At 47.8% G+C, this 18,818-nt stretch overlaps 1 protein-coding gene across 5 annotated transcripts in view; it reads left to right on the top strand.

Annotated features, from left to right (window-relative positions):
• arhgef6 (Rac/Cdc42 guanine nucleotide exchange factor 6) overlaps positions 1-18,818 on the top strand; it is a 38,633-nt gene that overhangs the window by 9,532 nt on the left and 10,283 nt on the right. The window contains exons 1-15 of one of the 5 annotated variants that reach the window (XM_088597225.1): positions 4,425-4,578; positions 5,270-5,391; positions 5,858-6,062; positions 7,028-7,098; positions 7,194-7,288; positions 7,680-7,775; positions 8,333-8,455; positions 11,034-11,172; positions 11,430-11,489; positions 12,992-13,138; positions 15,904-15,990; positions 16,227-16,311; positions 16,496-16,611; positions 17,225-17,413; positions 18,421-18,441. In XM_088597225.1, the coding sequence (XP_088453351.1) occupies positions 4,485-4,578; positions 5,270-5,391; positions 5,858-6,062; positions 7,028-7,098; positions 7,194-7,288; positions 7,680-7,775; positions 8,333-8,455; positions 11,034-11,172; positions 11,430-11,489; positions 12,992-13,138; positions 15,904-15,990; positions 16,227-16,311; positions 16,496-16,611; positions 17,225-17,413; positions 18,421-18,441 (1,650 nt within the window). In that variant the 5' untranslated portion in view covers positions 4,425-4,484. Of the gene's footprint in view, positions 1-4,424; positions 4,579-5,269; positions 5,392-5,857; positions 6,063-7,027; positions 7,099-7,193; positions 7,289-7,679; positions 7,776-8,332; positions 8,456-11,033; positions 11,173-11,429; positions 11,490-12,991; positions 13,139-15,903; positions 15,991-16,226; positions 16,312-16,495; positions 16,612-17,224; positions 17,414-18,420; positions 18,442-18,818 lie in introns of those variants that run through there. The other 4 variants (XM_088597223.1, XM_088597222.1, XM_088597226.1 and 1 more) reach the window with 4 other exon arrangements.

The raw sequence follows: 18,818 nt of genomic DNA, 5'->3' as shown, positions 1-18,818 counted from the left end.
CAGGAATACTCCAGCAGGATACCCAGCTTTATACCTGGGTACATAAGTAGGGTGCTTTTGGATAACATTATCAGATAAATAATTTAGCAGTGGTAGTGAGTGATGCCAAGTGTATGGTCAGAGTTCTTGATGTTTTCTGTATTGGTAGTGGTGGTTTAGACGTTACCGTCAAGGCGACCTTGGAATGGAAAGGTAAATGGGGAATTAAATGACATGGACATCTTCCGCTCGGAAGCTTTTATTGCGAGACTTGTGTTGTCCACTGGTGGTGAGGGATAGCTGGCTCTGACTGCTGTAAAGCTGCAAGCCTCGGAGATGAGGACAGCAAGTGTTCAAGCAGCAGCAGCAGCAGCTGTGCTGGAGTGCTCTTTCCACTGGCCGCTTCGCCGCAGGAGGTGGGAGGTGTGGGGGGTGAAACCTGCTGTGTGATGAGTCTTAACCCTTAAAGAATTGAAGGTTAAACCCTTAATCGGGTTTTGTCTCAAATGGTTTTCTGCATCATACGTACCCTTGATACTTACTTAATAATAATAATGTTTCTTTATTAGCCCTATACAATTTCTTGCATTAGGAATTCATCTTTTCGCATACCCCAGCTTTTCTCCAAGGAGACACAGACACACAGACAGTGAGAGAAGCCTGGGGTCAGAGCGCAGGGTCAGCCATTGTACGGCGCCCCTGGAGCAGTTGGGGTTAAGGGCCTTGCTCAGGGGCCCAACGGAGTAGGATTCCTCTGCCAGCCGCGGGATTTGAACCGGCAACCTTCCAGTCACAGACGCAGATCCTGAGCCACAGAGCCAGATAGGAAATTAACTCCTCAGGCAAGTAAAGGACATAACACCATGCACAATACCTTTAACACAACACAAACCCATTAACAAATAAGTGACATGTATGATGAGAAAGAAAATACTTATATGAATGGAGTAAAATATAGAATCAGTTGTCAATATTAAGCAAGGTGATAACTGTGAGAATAAAAGATAACTTAGTTCAGCTCTATTTCAATCTAGGCAGTCTAAATCAATGCCCAGATGGAAAAATCTCAGATTCACTGTGCAGGGGGCGGTCATGACTGTCAGAGTTTGAATTGGCACTGCTTCTGCACTATTTGATGTCTAAAAGCCAATAAATTTGCTGGCTGCCTTCACAGTCCTGCTCAGTCAGTTTTTTTTATTGCATGTACTGTATCAACGTTGCCAAACCAGGCTACTTCAGTGAATTTAGGACGGAGTCAATGGATACATTGTATAGAATAAAGTCATAGTTGTAGTACACGTGTTAAAAGAATGGAATTTTCTATAGACACAATGTCATTTCTTTCATATTAGCAACGTTCAAGCCCTTTAAAAAGCTTAAGCTTAACCTCAGCTGACTGTGGCTTCATTCAGTGTCTGTACATGTCTGTACACATGCTCCAGGAAAGCTGCATTGTAACATCAGGCAGAGCCATTTGATTGCTTCTGGGAAAGTGATGCAGAGTTAAAACAACACAGGATCTCGGGGTTTGGCCTATATATGGCCAGAGAATAACATTACTGCTCACAGATGAAACGTTTTACTCATGTGCCACCTCACATTTATTACCTGTGTCTCAAAAACTAAAAACTGGGCCAAGCTGCGTATTCCGATTTCTGTGTTTTCCTTCTATTTCTTCATTTTTCTGCATAAGGATGTCAGGAATGTTAAAAAGGAGACAAGGCCCTCCAGCCAATCTAGCTCATTTTATAGTTAGTGGTTAATGAATCCACAGGGTCTTGAACGAAGCCAGGGCTTCAGCTTGAGCCACATGTCTGTGAAGCTTGTTCCATACTCCTGCCACCCTTTGGGTACAGTGCCTCCTTTTTTCGGGCCAGCACTGCAGATCTGAGCATCCGCATCAGGCTGGTCACATGGAGAGAGGGCAGTAAGCCTGCGCTTCACCCCTGCACAGGAATGACCAGGAAGCAGCGACCCCTGGAGTGCTGAGTTCTGCAGATGGCTCCTCTGTCCTCCTCGGCGTGTCCCCCAGTCTGTGTGCTGTTCCAGGCCTTGGGGGGGGTTGCTTGATGGCTGGCCCCTGTTGCAATTGCTTTGCCAGAGCTCTGTTGCCTCTGCCCTGGTCCCAATCGTTAACAGGACTCCGAGCCAGTCCAGCTGCACACATGGTCTTTATCAGAATCTTTATAAATAGCACAGGCCTTGCCTCCCACAGCTGCCACTGGTCTACCAGCTGAGGAAAGGTGTAGCCCTGGAGTTTATATCTAGTAATGAAGTGACAGCTGGCTACATTACAGCAGTGAATAAAATACAGGGATGTTTGCATCGAGTCACACCCTGTCTGACCCTTTATTGTGTTACTGTGTTTCTCCCCCTTAGAAAGATTCATTTTTTTGCTACAGACATTTTAAAGTTATATGAATGACCTTTAAAGAATGCAGACGGCACCTTCCGTAGTAGCTCGGGGAATTTTTTTCCTGGTGTACTCTTGAGCTCCTCTGCTTTTATTTCCTGAAAGCCCGGAGATGATTTGACTTTTAAAAGCTGCAATACTGATTGTGTCATTTTCTTAGTCATTTCATACCACGCTGAGCACAGCAGCTCAGCTGTCTGATTTTCCCACATTATGCAGCATCACACATGCTGGGAGGCTTATTGTTGAGACCGTAAGAAAGGTTACAAATGAGAGGAAGCCTGTTCGTCTGCCTGGCTCACGTAGTTGCGAGTAGCTGAGTGATGCAAGGGCCTGATCCAGACGTTTCTTGCAAGAAGGCAGGGTGTCAGCTTCAACAGGTTCCCACAACCCTTGGGTTGTTGTTCTCTGCACTGATTCCAGAGCAGCAATGTCTTTATTGTAAAACAAATATTGAACGCTGTACTCTAAATGAGGTAATAGAAGGAAGATTTATTGGTCTTGATTACATGGTTCAGGTTTTTCACACTTTTTATGGATGGGCCCTACATTGGGAGTTACCCTTGTCGTGTTGCAGTGCAAACTGACTTCATTTGTCACACTGAACAGTTTTCAACAGCAGTATTGATTCCTGGCTCAGGAGAACTCCGGGGCTCCTCTGCTATCATTGTACCCAGCTCCTTAATGATTCAGCTGAACCAGTTTTTCACTTAATTACAGACTTAAATGGACTAAATTACCAGTGTTTCTGGGTATTTTACTACGGCGGACATCAAGCTACCCGCAAACTCCTGCATGACTGCAATCCTCTAAAACCAGAGCTGAGTGTTGCTGATTTGCAGTGTGTTGTCTGCATTGGGGTCTTCAGGTTTTAACTGGTGGCAATGATTGTTTTTAAAAATGAGCAGCAAGAGATTGCCAGTACCTTAGTGTGGTATCGACGGTGATTTTCAGGTCACAAGATCCTGGAACAGGTAAAGACTCAGAGCCAGAACAGGCCGGCACATGTACGCAGACACTTGCAGCTCGTTCAGCGCCCTGCTGTGCAGTTTCGGGGGTTTTCCCTCAAGGGCACAATTCTGTTGAGTTAATCTCTCGTGTGAAGGGTTAGAGCAGTCTAGTGTAGGATTGGTCTGAGCAGCAGGAGATCTGATGCAGGTATGGTGGAGCTCTTTTCTTTCGGCAGTCCACATGCGCCACGCATTTCATGTTCTGTGTTTGTCTGCTTCTAGGTAAGAGACTTCTAGTGAAGGAAAGCACTTAATCGGTGCAAAGCTTTCATGTAGTAGCGACTGTGCTATTGCAGCATTACCAAGTTCAGTTGTCTCAACAGTTGTTTTCTCCGTTTAGCCTCCAGTCTGTTCTTGTTGGCACATTATAAATGGTTACATGTTTGAGTAGGAGCTTCCCTTTTTTTTCCAAAGGTAGCTTTCACATTTTCCTGTAGTCCTAAAATTGCTAATCCGCAATAAGATTTTAGGTTACCTGAATAGGCTGCACTATTCAAAGTTGTATATTTAACATATTATTATTTATAACTCAATCTCAAAGGTGATTAATAAATCAGTCTCAAAGTGCAATTAGATACAGATATATGCAACCCAATGAATAAAAAAAGACTTTAAAATCTTGTATACTAAGACCCTTAGATAAGACTATTACAGTGACTTGGTGCCAGTCTTTTTCCAACATGCACTAGATTGTCGAATACCTCAAAAATGTTTTAAAATCCTGTTGGCAGGGATTGGAGACAGGCTAGGGAGCAGGCAGTCATTTAACAAGAGCTCTGTGTGCAGAAATGCCAGACGGGGTCTGAGAAACGGCGCTCATACCTTTACGGTAATCACGGTTGGTCTGTCACGCCTTCTTCTGCTGCTCCCTGGCCTGCATACGATGTGCTTGTTATTTACAGTCGTTCTTCTTGCCTGTCGACGGTTTTTAAGGAGTGTCCCCCAGTGATAGATGTTGACACAGATTAGCTGTGCAACGGCTGCGCATTAGTAAAGGAGGATTTTTTTTTTTTAATCGCTGCTGTGAATCAAAGGATTGAAATGAGCCATCCTGGGCCGAAACAGGATGCGTGCGGCCTGGAATGGTGGTGCTCATGGCGGTTATGAAATACTGGCCTTTTTGCAGCTTTCTTCCAAAGCAATTTACGTATTTATTTTACTTTCCCATTTTACCAGGTAAGTCAACTGCGAACGAATTCTCAGTAATGATAATGCCCTTGAGCCCCCTGTATACAGCAGGGCATTTACTTCAGAGCCCTCATCACTGCTCCACGCTGAAGAAAGGAAAGAGCGTAGTAGAGGAGCACAAACCGAGTGCTGTTTGTTTTTAATGAACTCGACATTATAGGAGTGATTTTGGTTTCTCTTTTGTGTATTGATGAATACTGCTGAAACTATTTCTGAGCATTAACAAATAGTGGAGGGCCCTGTTTAAGTGTCCTGCAGTTGTGTGATGTGAGACTAGATGAGCTGATTTTTTTTTCTGGTAAAGTATTAATTTCCCTACGAAGGACTCGAAGCTGGCTGAATTAAAGATGTCGGTGTTGCCTGCAGAGGGGAAAAAGGGAAGAGCATCTCTGAGCCAACCCCCCCCAAAAAAGAAAGAATTCTGACTGCTGCCCAAATTTCAAACACTTCTTGCTTTCCGATCTGCCTGACGGAAGCGGGGCGTCCTCTCAGTGAGGGCGGCCAAGCGCCTCGGAGACTGTGCCGAAACGCAACACGAGTCGCACGGCTGCCGCTGCCCGGGCGCAGTTCGCCACCCTCTTCCACCAGGGCGGCGCTGCAGCCACGGCCTGAGAAGTGGCAGGTAGTCTTTTTTTTTTTTTAAAGTGCATCGATAACCGAATTGCTCCCACCCCAACAGACCGAGTTGTAGAGAGGTCATGCCAGCAGCCCGGCTATCCAGCACCTAGCCAGTCTGCGAGCTCACTGAGTGCCTCCTCTTCCAGAACGACCAGGGCCCTGCGCAGGCAATCCAAGAACGTGGTAAGGAGACGCTGCCTCTTCTGGGGTCTTGGGTTGCGGTGGGTTTTTTTTTGCAAAGGCATGCGGGGATTAGGAAAGCCATATGCTTTTTTTATTCCCCAGTGCATGGAAACTTCTGAGGTCTGCAACTGCAGGGAACCCTGTAATCTTGCAGTGCTTTGTGATTGCTGGTTTGGATTGTAATGTCTTGATGTCTGTGGGCTGGACAGGGAGCCAGGGGCTTTGGAACTCCCCCCATAACCTCCCCCCCAACTCCACTAGATGTAATTACCCAAGTAGCTGGGGCAGAGGTGGTCAAGTAAAGCAGGGAATACTGGGATATACTTTTTGCATGCTTATTTGGTGTGTCAGTCTGGTGGTGGGTTGTCTTTTTATGAATAAATGATAAAAACTGATTTTTACGTGGGGGGGGGAGCTCAGGTCTTTCTCCCGTCTGAAACCTCCGGTTCCCTCCCTGCTTCCTCAGGAGATGACGGAGAACGGGGGCCAGCAGGTGGTGGTGGTGAAGGCACGCTTCAACTTCAAGCAGAACAACGAGGACGAGCTGTCCTTCAGCAAGGGCGACGTCATCTGCGTGACGCGCATGGAGGAGGGCGGCTGGTGGGAGGGCACGCTCAACGGCAAGACGGGCTGGTTCCCCAGCAACTACGTCCGGGAGGTCAAGCCCTCAGGTGAGCAGCGGCCGTCTGCCCTGCGCCGGCCCCTGGGGCTAGTCCCGGAGTTCACCTGCGGCGATGCTCTCCAGAGAGGGTCGGTCAGAGAGAAACCCTTGATTTCTCGCAAGCTGGTCAAGGCACATGCATTCTGGGAATCAGGGTAACTGAGTAGCTGTGGTAGCTATAGGAAACACGAGGGGATGCCCAGCTCCAGTACTGGAGGGCCAGAAAATGACTCCTTTTTTTCCCCACCTGAGCACTTAATTACCTAATTGAAATCATTATTGACTTAATTGGCGAAGCCCCCTTCTGTTCTTGAAAAATCAGAGGTTTAAAGCCTGCTGGACAAGTGGCCCTTGAGGATCGGAATTAGTATTGTCGGAAAGTCTCCTGACTTTCTGGAATCGTCTAACGATCTGCTTTGGCAGTTGGCCCGTTCCCCCGGGAGGGTTTTCGCATATTTCTGTCCATGACTTAATATTGTTACAGATGGGAAGAAGAAAGGGGAGACGTGAGAGGAAAAAAAGAACATGGCGCGCACAGGCCACGAGGGCTGTCTAGTCCCAGTTCCTGGAGGCCGTGTGTCTCTGGGGGGTTTTCTAGGTCTCTTGAAAACAGCAGCACCCAGAGGAGGGAGAGGAGTTAGTAAATCCAGTCGGGTCCAGGTCAGGTCAGATTCGGGTCATTAAGGTCCGAGCTGCAAAGAAAACACGCAGACGCGCTGCAGGCCCTCTATGACCAGGACCAGGGACTGCTGATTTACACCGTTCTTTAATGGGTTTAAGTGGGTTTGTTTTTTCAGAATTCTTCAAAGTTGAAACCCTGAACCCCAGCTTTGAAGCCCTTTGGTTGTATTTAACCGTATCAGTTTGCCATCACCAGAAATGTGTCCTATTGCCGATAAGCCAAAGAGTGGTGCGCACTGTTGTCAGTTGTGTGCTGCGTTCAAGTCCTCATGTTACTGTCTTCCTTCCATCTAGATAAACCTCTGTCTCCCAAAGCTGTGAAGGGCTTTGAAGTGCCACAGCTGACCAAGAACTATTACAGTGTGGTAAGTCTCCTGCAGCCCCCTGTAACAAACGACTCTAATTGTGGAAATCGGAGAAACTGAGAAAAAGTCCTCTTATTCTTTTCTCTCCCTTTCAGGTAGTGCAGGACATACTTGACAATGAACGGGAATTTTCTAAAGAGCTGCAGACGCTCCTGAGCTGCTACCTTCGGCCCTTGCAGTCCAGTGACAAGTAAGCAGTGCAGACTGGGGGGCAGGGGGGGCAGACTAGCGCTCACCTGTATTGGAAAGGCTCAAGTGGGAGAAGTTTAACCGGCATCAGTGTCTGCTTGTTTCATACTGTTGCTTTTCATTTCCAGTTCATGATTTTTATGTGTAGTTCCTGTTGCTTGCAGGGCTGTCTTTCGCCTCCCAAGATAGTTGTGCGTGACAGTGCAGAGTCAAAAGACAATGAAACAGTCGGTATTTAAACCGATGGTTTGGAGAATGATAGGGGAGATGGTGGTGTGAAAGCCGTGAGCCTGGAGGGGGCTGGAGGGCCGTTTGAGAGGAACTTCCTGAAGACTCCTACACTTTCTTCTCGCGCTGTAGGCTGATGACAAGCGTTGTGCTTCTCTTTGAAGGCTGGCCCCTGCGGATAGCTCTTGCCTGCTGGGAAACCTGGAGGAGATCCTTGCCTTTCAGCATGGTCTTTGTGTTGCTTTGGAGGAATGCACAAAGTAAGTGTTTCAGAAGAGACGGTCATGTGCCTATTTTTATCTTAACTGGAAAGCTTGCAACCCCTAAATGGGAGAAGGGAGGTGTATCAAAATGGCTTCATTTAATAAGATTCAACTCGATGGGCCAAGTGCCTCCTGCTCGTTTCTTCTCATTCTACAGATTTCATTATTGTTGTTTAAGAAGCTGTAAAATGTGCAAGAGTTCATTAATAGTCCAAAAATTCAAGCAGCGCCACCTTGTGGTTAAAAGACGCAACCACCCCAAATTAACTTATTTAGCAATATATTCTCATGCCAGTAATATCATGTTTTTTTTTAGGGGGTGGGGCATACAACAAGATAACGGAAAAACAATATCTTCAGCATACAGATGCCAAAAATAAGAATCTAGTTAACGTGATAAACCATGCCCTGTTGCTGCACCTCTTCTTCCTAGATACGAACGAATTTTTAAATGAATGGCTGTGAAGCAGGTTCATTGTTTACTCAGCAACATTCTTCGCCGTTGCCCTGATCTTCACTCGTGTTCTCCTGCTGTTCTCTCTTATCTGTGGTAGGTTGCCGGAGGGTCAGCAGAGGCTGGGGGCCTGTTACCTGAACCTCATGTGTCAGATCAAGACGCTGTATCTAACCTACTGCTCCAACCACCCGTCTGCTGTCTGCGTGCTCACCGACCATGGGTGAGCCTGCTCTGACCCCACAAACTCTCACAAGACAGCAGCACTAAAACAGGGCTTTCCGGGAAGTGGGCTTTCTACATGAGTGCAATGCAGGGCTTCATTACAGCAGGCTTCCTAATTATGTGATTGAACTATATTAGAATGAATTTAGAAATATTATTTCAGCTACTTTTATAGAATGGAAATGGCTCCTTATTGTAATTATCTGCACCTTTGGGAACAGCATGTAAGATTTTTGAACATTACTCTATCGCCACAATTAAGTGCTTTAAAGAGGGTGGTCAGAACTGGTTTGCTAAGTAAACCAGCATAAAACATTTTCGCTTCTCCCCAAACCAGATGGATCCAATTATAAAAACCACCTGTATCAGCTATGACCCCATTCTTGCCAGTCTTTAATTTCAGCTGGGTATGACAGACCTGTTTTTCAGTTTCCAGATGTATGCTTTATTTCTTGTGTTCCCAAAAATATTTCCTCTGTATCTGGCGAGATCTGAGAGTGAGGCCACTGCCTGAAGACACCTGAGGTTTTTGGAAGTTGCTCGTTGCCAGAAAAGCCCGCTAGATGTCGCTCTTGAAGCTCTTATTGGTTAGTGCCTCAGAGAGTGGAAAGGGTGCTGTGCTCAAGGTTCAGGCATGTGGCTTGTTTCTGAGAGCTCCCCTGCCTCACGCTGATGAGAAATGTGCTCTATTTCTGTCAAAGCTCCCCCTTCAGGGTGGTCGGTATCCGTTCACCTGAAAGATCATCGATTACACTTTGCCAAGGGCTTCCTGTCTTCCTGTGTATGTAGGGTTTTTTTTTTCAAAGCTGTCATTCGCTCATCAAAAGCTACCTCTTCATGTTATCATGAATCAGTGTTTGAGAGTGTGTAGCGTTTCAAGTGAAGAGAATACAGAGAAAATAGCACAGGAAGCTGTTCCTTAGTGAACAGGATGGTTTTGTTGTGGTTAAACTGATAATGCAGTAAGGTCATCTTTTCAAATGAAATTATGCTGAAGGAAGCGTACAAGCTTCTTTGTGTGTAATTGCACAACTTTGCCCTTTTCACAGGGGAGTTGAAAATACTTCTACACCAATACCTGTCTTTCGGACAGGAAAAAAATGTTAAAAGGCAGGTCAAATTTAAAACCGCAAAAAAACATTGTCCTTTTGACAGTCACTTCTGTGTGTCTTAACTTTATCTAGTGAACACGGAGCCAAAGGAGATTCACAAACACATTGGAAGTGTTTTCTAACTTCAGCACTTTGCAGATTTTGAGATTCCCATGCTGTTATTGTGCAGAAGACAGAGGAACAGTGCGGAGATCTGGAATCTCGCATGTTAAAGGCCACATGCTGAGTAGAGACAAAAGCAGTGACAGATTTAAGTAGCCCAGTCTTATCTTCACTTTTGCTTTATCAGTGAAACTGAAACACCATTTCAGTTGACATTACAAGTGATTATGCAAGTGCCTGCAACTGAGCACAAATGTCCTACTGTGCAGATGAAAATCGAGGCCCGCACAGTCGATCGAGTCTTGTAGCGCAAGAGAGGGCAGCTCGGCTGACCAGGTAACGTGGTTCATGGTGGCAGCGTTCCCCTTTTGCGGGGGGATGAGATGAGGCTGTTTCCGGAAGGAGTCAGCAGCGAGCGGTTTTCTCCGGATATAACGCATGCTCCTCTGGGGGTTTCGGCGAGACGCAAAAAAACGCTGCTTGTTAACTTCGTTGCAAGTTGTGCTGGCTTGCCCTGTCCCCGTCACGGGGAATGTAACGAGGCCGTTTCGGAACAACACGCTGAGCCTCCCCTGTTCTTCAGAATTCGAAAATGCCCCATTTGATCAGTTTCAGTGAGGTAAAAGGAAATTGATACCTTTTAGCTTCACTTTCGGCAGAAAATTACCGGTACTCAACTTGGGAAGCCGAGACCCAGAAACAAATCATTAAGGTCATGAAAACAAGTGCATCGCATGAGAAGCAATGAGTCAGCGACTTGAGTCAGTACTGGGAAGAGGTTCCTGGAAGCAGAGTACAATTTGTTGAAGGCAAACAACATGGGCAGGTGTCCCTTCCAGGTTGTGGGAAAATGGGGGGAAAAGTAGCTCTCCACTTTTGGCAGGAAAGGTGCAGTAGTTGGGGATTATATTACTGGGCAGAGGAATGCATTTTTGGCTGTAGTGAATGAAGGGGAATTTCATTGTCAGTAGAAGGTAACGCAGAGGATTGCTTTCCTATCAATTAGGAAGCATTTTTAAATTGTATGGCAGCACAGTGGGGCAGTGATTGGCATTGCTGTCGTGCAGCGCTCAAGCTCCGCGTTCAATTCCCTGGGTGCTGTCTGTGTGGAGTTTGCATGTTCTCCCTGTGTTAATGTGGGTTTCCTCCGATTTTCCGGGCAGGTAAAACTGGCCCTGGTGTGAGAGTGTGCGTCTGTGTGTGCTCTGCGGTGGAGAGGGTGTACCCGTGTCTTGCCAGGATAGGCTCCATCCCCCCTGCACCCCTGAATTGAAAGAACCGGCTGGGAAATGGATGATTTGCACTTTAGTGGATGTGATCCAGTTGGCTCTCCTCCTGACCGTCCCGTGTCCTTGCTCTCAGGGAGGAGCTGGACAAGTTCATGGAAGGCCAGGGAGCCAGCAGCCCAGGGATCCTCACCCTGACGACCAGCCTGAGCAAGCCCTTCATGCGGCTGGAGAAGTACCCCACCCTGCTGCAGGAGCTGGAGAGACACGTGGAGGTGAGCCCTTCGGGCTGGCCGGGGGCGAGGGCAGAGCCCCAGAGCAGAACTACAGTGGGCTTGACATTCCCGCGTATTACTCAACACTCAACACTCAAGTATCCTGATACTTCGACCAGCATAGGGTTTAAGGCTACAGTGTGCCCAGTCCTTTCCTTTAACTGTGCCCTTCTGCTTCTGATTGGGTCCAGTTCAGCAACGCAGATGTATCATTTCATGTTAATGTAACCCTGTGGTTTGTTTCTCATCTCTTGTAGGAGTCCCATCCTGACTACAGTGACATCCTGAAAGCGATGCTGGCCTTTAAAAGCCTTGTGGTAAGGCCAGCTCTTCACTGCTGCAAATGCCAGTGTGGTGAAGTGTTTCGTGTTTTGCCATCCGTTGTGGTTTACATGTCTCCACACCTTCATTTCTGCAACGCCCAGGATTTGTTTTATTCAAATTCACATCTAGCAGCCTATGCCTAAAATAGCTTCTCGCTAGGTTTTTAAAAATAACTTTTTTTTTTAATAAATGTTTTTTGAGTCATTTGAGTGGAAAGTGGAGATGAATTTAGACCTGTTTTGTAAACGTTATTTTACAGGGGAGTTCATTCTGCTCAGTAGAGTACAGTTTGAATGCTAGCAGAGGAATGTTGACTTAAATAATTTCCCACATGGAAAAGGTACATAAGAAGTGAGTGGATGTGACCCTAACCTTCTTCTTCTTAAAAAAAAAAAAACCTACTACATTTGCAGTGAGTTTCCAAAAAGAGTGCACACATAACATTTTCATAAGATCACAAAGGGAAGACTGAGTCAGAGCTCTTAAGGAGGTTGCTTTCATTGGTGTCGAAAGAGTGGGTGTCTCTTCCCAAAGGTTAGCTTGCACATGCTGTTTGTACTGGATTTGCATACATTTAGTCTGCAGCCTTGAGTGGAAGGATGCAGTTGCTCTGTCAGACCTCGCCACTGTTCGAAGGTTTGTAGAAACAATGGCACAGGGAATCCCCCCTTCCCCTTTTATCTCTGAACCTCTTGGTTCTCTGTGGGAGCCTCAGCGGCTGATGACTAATCACCTCGAGGTTGGCTGTGTGCAGAGGCAATTGTGGACTGTGTACAAGCTACAGCATTTGAATGGTAGCCGCGTCGTGCGATTAAGAGGTTCTCCTTGGGAGTTGTTGGTCTTGCCGGTTCGTCCTGGGTGATCAGCAGAGCCTCGGCTTGTCCTGATGCCCGCTGGCTGCTCTCTCTGCCTTGGTAGCCCAGAGTGGCACGGGCCCGCCCTTCGCCTTTCAGCTCTAAGCCTCTGGGACAGCCTGGCCTTCCAGCTGTCGCAGACCACTCATGCAGCAATCCAGAATTTCACTCGGCCTGCTGTCGGCCGTTCGGAAACTGAATGCATTTTAAGTGCCGCCCTCACAGCGGCTTAATGATGTTCCTGGCTTTGAAACAGCATATACGTCACTTGCCTGCTTGGGATAGCGACTCCAGGGTGCAGTATCACAGAGTTTGTTCACAGAGTGTTAATATTTTGCTGCACTGCTGTATACTGCTTTTTTTGCATATAAATTTCACGTGCATGATAGTATTTAATTGTCATGCACGATTCTTTGGTTTTCAAGTCATTCATTGTCCTTAATCTCATTTGGCGGTTATTAAAATTGAGTTTGTACAATATAGAGAATCTGAAATTAGCATTCTGTATGTGCAGGCCGTGCCCCGGTGACCAGTGTATTTTTTCAGGGGGACGATTTCTTCTCTGAATCCGATCCCCCCCCCCTCCCTGACTTCGCTTTGCTTGCGGGGGTCTGACCAGCCGGCCTGCTCTCTCCGCGCAGACGCAGTGCCAGGACCTGCGCAGGCGGAAGAACCTGGAGCTGCAGATCCTGTCGGAGCCGGTGCGGGGCTGGGAGGGAGACACCATGAAGGCGCTGGGTCCGGTGACCTACACCTCCCAGGTCATGGTGCAGAGCGGATCCAGCGAGGTAAAGCACCAACCCCAGATATAACCTTCACAGGGGCTCCCGAGTGGGGTGGTCCCTTCCTAGCACAGCACCGGGCCCTGAAGTCCAGACGGGGATGGTTCTGGCCTGAGCTGTGTCCTTACGTCACAGCGGTCAGCTTTGGTCACCCAGAGTTAGGTGCCCAAAGATTTTTTTCCATTTGAATGATAATATTACTATTAACTTATTCATAAAGCGCCTTTCCAAACCCAAAGACGGTGTACATCTTTAATAAAGGAAAAGTACAATAAGAATAAAAGGGGGGAAAAAAACCCAAAGTATACAGGTTTTTACAAATTGACTATAGGCAACCAGACGTAGATCTTGGTAAAAAGGTCAGTTATAAGTTTAGGTTTGAAGAGAGCCACAGAAGCTGTCTTTCGTAAAGTCTGAGGAAGGTCACTCCACAACACTGGAGCGGTGACAGAGAGGGCACCAGATGTCCCTGATTTAGTCCTGGGGACAGTGAGGAGAGGACTGGCCTCAGCTGGACGGAGCCCACAGGGGCAGTGTGGACATGGAGGAGCTCAGAGATGTGTGATGGGGCCAGGTTGTTTCGAGTCTTGAAAGTCAGCATCAAGATCTCGTCTCGAATACGTGGCTTTTTAGGCAGCCAGTGTGGCGACCGAAGTGCAGCAGTGATGTGCTGCCAGGGGCTGGCGTGAGGAAGTAGACAAGCTGCAGAGTTCTGAACATATTGCACCTTGCTGAGGAGAGAGTTGGGGAGCCCATAGAGTAAAGAGTTGGAGAAATCAAGCCTCGATGGTGTAAATAAATACACGGATCAGGCACTCGGCATCGGACAAGGATAGAAATCGCCTAATGTGAGCAATATTTCTAAGGTGAGAGAAAGATGTCTTGATCGAATTTTTCACACGGGCTGAAAAGACAAGTGTGACTCCCAGACTGCTGGCTATTTCTGGCGCGTGACTGGGGAAGCCATCAGCCATTCCTGCGAAACCCTTGAGTTTACCCAGCTGAGTCTTGCTGCCAGCCAGTAGAGTTTCTGTTTTGTCACTGTTCAGCTTCAGGGAATTTCATGTCAACCAGAGTTTATGTTTGGGATTATTTATTTGCATCTTTGGTTGTTGTTTACATACAACAATCTGATAGTTTTAACTTTGTGTGTTTGTTGACACTTATATAGTCAGTCAGAATGCCCCCTCACGCCTTGCTGCAGCATTTACAGCAGGGGGAGTTAAACACACCCCATCAGGCCTGCTTGTTCAGCCCATGTGGCAGTTCTGTTCAGAGCCAGTCAGCTGCCAGGACTCAGTTTGCGTCCTGTCTTGTCAAAAGCAGGAGATTGTTCAACAATAACAATCACCATGTAAACAAGATCAACAGGGAAGCACCTTTACAGAGAGGAGCCTTTGATGCTGTGAAAATGCATAATTTAACGGGATGCAAAGCGAGGGGTGGGTGTACAAACCTGCGTGTTCATTTTCGCCCTGTGCTGAACAAAATGTCCTGACAGTGTTATTTTCAGCAGAGCAGAGATTTATGTAGTTTTGAACATACATACAGTAATCACAACTGTCATATTTAAAATAATGAGTTAGTTTTGCTATTTAATGCAAAAGACAGTGAATATAGTGACTGCTAATTGCATTGTAAAGGGCAGTATATCCTAACACCTAAAACGTCTACAAAAAATCTGTAATAGTTGCGTCTAGTGTTTAAGTAATTATACTGTGTGTGGCCCACTTACAATCTTTTAAATCATAATAATGGAATTCAATCTGGCCTACCATAACTAATAAGTCTGACACCCCTGCTTTACAGATTTCATTGCTGTGGGCAGCAAAGTTTCAGTTACTTGAACCAAAATAAATGTTTTGGTAATAATGTGGTTATTTAATTATCGGGACCACAATGTAAGACAGCCTTTCACACCCTCTCGTTAAAAGAGGGGAAACTGTGAAAATAGACTGGAAAAACTCCGTCCCACCAGTTTCATTTCACTTTCTAAAGCACATGCCGCCCCTACCAAGGGGGTGTCAGAGGAAGAATAAGCCCCGTCAGGTGGGCATGGGGGAATGTGGCTCTTGCCCACCCTTGCACCGATCGGGGGGGGATAAGAACGCCTAGGAAAATTTGGCATAGCTCTGCTTGTGTTTTTGTTGAAAATGCAGCGGCAGACGATGGCGCCTGTCAATGGAAATAGTGTTGCTCTTTCAGTTTAATATGTGCTGCCTATTTTAATGGACTTGCTCACACAAGTGTGGGCGCCCACTTCCTGAACTCCGCAGGCTCACCCGTAAACAAGAAGAGCTTAAGGAATAATTAGTGGCTTCCGCGGGGCCTCGGAGAAGGAGTGCCGGTGTCGCTGTGCAATAGCTAGTGTCGCAGTGTCCCACCCCAAGCACAGGCTACATCTTTTACCAACATGATATTACAAGAAAGGAGGATGTTTAATAATAAATGCAAGATTCAAGAAGAAAGCCCCCACAAAGAGAAGTGCCCTTGATGCAGTGCATAAATCAAGTGCTCCTATTGCAAGGGGTGCTGTATATAGCTGCGTGTCTGTAACTAATGTAAAGTGCTTTTTCCACTCCGGTCTCACCTGCGGCATGTTCAGATGAAGGGCCGGGCGGGCGAGGCCCATTTGAGAGCGCTAGCCGGACGTGGCTGGAGGTGGACAGTGGCGAAAGCCGCGTGTTCAGGCGGGAGGTGGGGGTCTTGGGCAGCCAGGCTCTGGGGGCCTGTAAAAGGTGCCTCTGACCGCCTGCGGTTCTCTCGCGCAGGACAAGGAGGAGAGGTACTTCATGCTGTTTCCCGGGGTGATCGTGATGCTGTTGGCCAGCCCTCGCATGAGCGGATTCATCTACCAGGTGAGGGGCGGGTCCTCTGGGCCCCAGCGTTTGGCCCCTGAAAGGCCAGGCCAGTGCAAAGGCTGCGCACAGACAGAGGGCTCTTAGTGTGCCCCGGGGTGCACACTCGGGGAGGTAGCTGTCGAAGACGCCGTTTGAAGCGTGCGTCAGTCTCCCAGGCTTTGCTGTGTTTTATTCCATGAACTGCACTCCTGGATCTGTGCTGTAAGGTGTCTTTTCTCCCAATCCCCCTCCAGGGAAGGTTGCCGTTGACCGGATTGACAGTGGCCAAGCTGACGGAGGAAGCCGGCGATGCAGGGCACCATGCTTTTGAAATCACAGGTGATTTTTTTTTTTCCCCAGTTGGAATCCCCTCTTGATGTTTTCCTTTCTGATTGATAAACTGCACTGTGAGGGAAGAGGCGGGACTGTCTGACGGCATCGCCTGTTTCTTGGACCAGCCAGTGGAGTCACGCATGCCCTGGGTGTTGTGTTGACGCACATCTCTCTGTCCTTGTGCTTTCAGGGAGCATGATCGAGCGCATTACAGTATATTGCGCCAACCAGTCAGAGCTGCAGGAGTGGCTGGAGCATTTGCACAGCTTCACAAAGGGAGGGAGCCCCGTGGGGACTATTGCAAAGGTAGGAGCACACAGCCTGTTACTACAGTCCACAAGAGTGCCAACATGAGTGTCTTTTCTTTATTGCTGCTGTTCTCTGTTATTGTTACTATTATAAGTGTGAAGGGATGTGTATTGTATCATGTAATATTAAGTTGGTTCATAGGGACCCCAGGTCAGACCGTAATGGAACAACTTGGAAGAAGAAAACTTGCTTGTGTTTGCGAACTAGAGCACCTGACGAGCATGTGAACACAGGGAAACCACATGGACACTGAACCCAGGATCGGGGTGTTAGTGCTATTCACCAGGCCACCTGATACTTTGAATTATATCTATAAGATAACTTAATCCTAAAAAAATCAAATTGACATGAAGTAGTCGTCTTCTCTAGCATCTGTATGCATATGACATGTACTATTTCTAGAGCTTCCCTTGTTCATTTGCACCAGCCTGGAGCTGAGAACCAGACCACTGGCTGTGTAGTTTGTGTGTATTAAATTGAAAGGTATGGGCTATTAAAGAGTGCTGGTCTTGCACAGGCCTTGTCCAATAGGTCTCACTGAATTGCTGGTGTAGTGCTGTATGTTTGCTTCCAGATTACTTTTTCAATTTTGAACATTTTCTTGTTTTAGAAGAATCCAGAGGGCAAATCCGGCCCTGCTCTTGGTACACCTTCCCACCAGACCTTGTCCCAGGGGTTCAGTGCTTCTGCCCCAAGCCGAGGACCCCTGGAACCCCCCAAAATCCCCAAGCCCTGGTCTCTGAGCTGCCTGCGGCCTGCGCCCCCTCTCAAGCCCTCTGCTGCCCTGGGCTATAAGGAGGTAGGTGTTTTCCAGGGCCTCGGCTGTTTTCTTTTGTAATGTGTGTGTGGAAAAAAACAACTGCCTTGTTTTTAAAGTGCTTAGCGTGGGTAGAATCGCACAGACCTTTGCTGTTGAACTTCAGTGGTCCCAGCCCAAATCAGACAGCCGCAATCTGAAAGCCCACGCTTGCGCTTTGTGGGAGTGCAGTCAGTCGCCTGTTCGCATTCCTTTCGTGGTCACGGTTGTGTTAAAACCTGCGTCGAGCTTCCACGGGCGGGTCCCTGCTCCTCCTGCGCCGCCGGACGGCCGCCCCCCACCCCCGTCAGGCGGCCAGAGCTGGTGGGGGGGGTCTCCCCTGGGGCTTGGCCCTCTTAAAGAGCGAGCAGCCTGGCCCCTTCCGCTCCGTAGCCATGCTTTTCTTCCTTCTTTTTTTTAAAAAGTGTTTTCCTCCGGCGCACGTTCGAGCGTGTTCAGCTGCGCTCGTGCCGACGGCCCCGTGTGACGCGGCTCGCTCCAGCTGCCGGCGTGGGCAGGACCGGCAGGGCGCTCAAGAAAAAAACAGGGGAACTTATTACTTCACACCCCCAGCGGCTGCACACCTTCTGCAGTTGCAGATGTTATCAGTCCGTAATGAACGTGCAGCAGGCCGTGGCGCTGTGTTCCCTGCTTTTCCGCCCGAGCCGAAGGAGAGGAGTCCGGGCCAGGGCGGCGATGAAGCTGCGCAGCGGTCGGCTTCCTTTGTGCTCATCAGATTCCCATCCGATGTCTCTCCCTCCCTGTCGGGGCGGGATGAGCGGGGGCCGCGGGCCTGCATTAGGGATCTGTGGGGCGTTCACGGCTCCCTTTCGCCCTGGAAAAGGACGCGACTGGGTCGGCAGCGATCGGTGGCCGCGGACGGTGCTGGTGGCGCTGGGCGCCAGCGGGGTGGTGGGGGATCGGGGTGTCACGATGATGATGCTGTTTTAATTCACCAGCCTTTTTTTCTCTCACACCTCTTCTCTTTCTCTCCATCTTGGTTACTATAGAGGATGTCTTTTAACCCCAAGGTAAGGCTGGATCTGTATGTGTGCGCTTATCGTGCCGAAGGGTGTGTGACTGCTGCTCTGCCTGCTGTTTTTCTCTTCTTTAAGCCACTTCCTTTCCTGTTTCTTCCTCCTTGTCACTGTTGTCTCCTTTCTTTCACACGAGAACAGGCCCATCTCAGCACGTTCTGAGCATCGCCCTGAACTGCCCCTTAATTGTACTGAACAGTAATATTTAATAAAAAAAATACATGTAATAAAAATCCAGTTTAGACTAAAAGTCCAGTAAAAGTATATGAGTGCATTAGAAGCTTAAAGATTTTATCTTGTTTGTCTGTTTTCTGGCTTTTGTGTTAAGTATTTCTGCTTACTGTCTGCGCACATAGTGGGGGCCAAGTTTC

This window comes from Lepisosteus platostomus, chromosome 10 (genome assembly GCF_059453375.1).
Source record: "Lepisosteus platostomus isolate fLepPlt1 chromosome 10, fLepPlt1.hap1, whole genome shotgun sequence".
NCBI lineage: Eukaryota > Metazoa > Chordata > Actinopteri > Semionotiformes > Lepisosteidae > Lepisosteus > Lepisosteus platostomus.
Note: the sequence above shows the minus strand (reverse complement) of the source record. Positions and strands in the feature narration are given on the sequence as shown.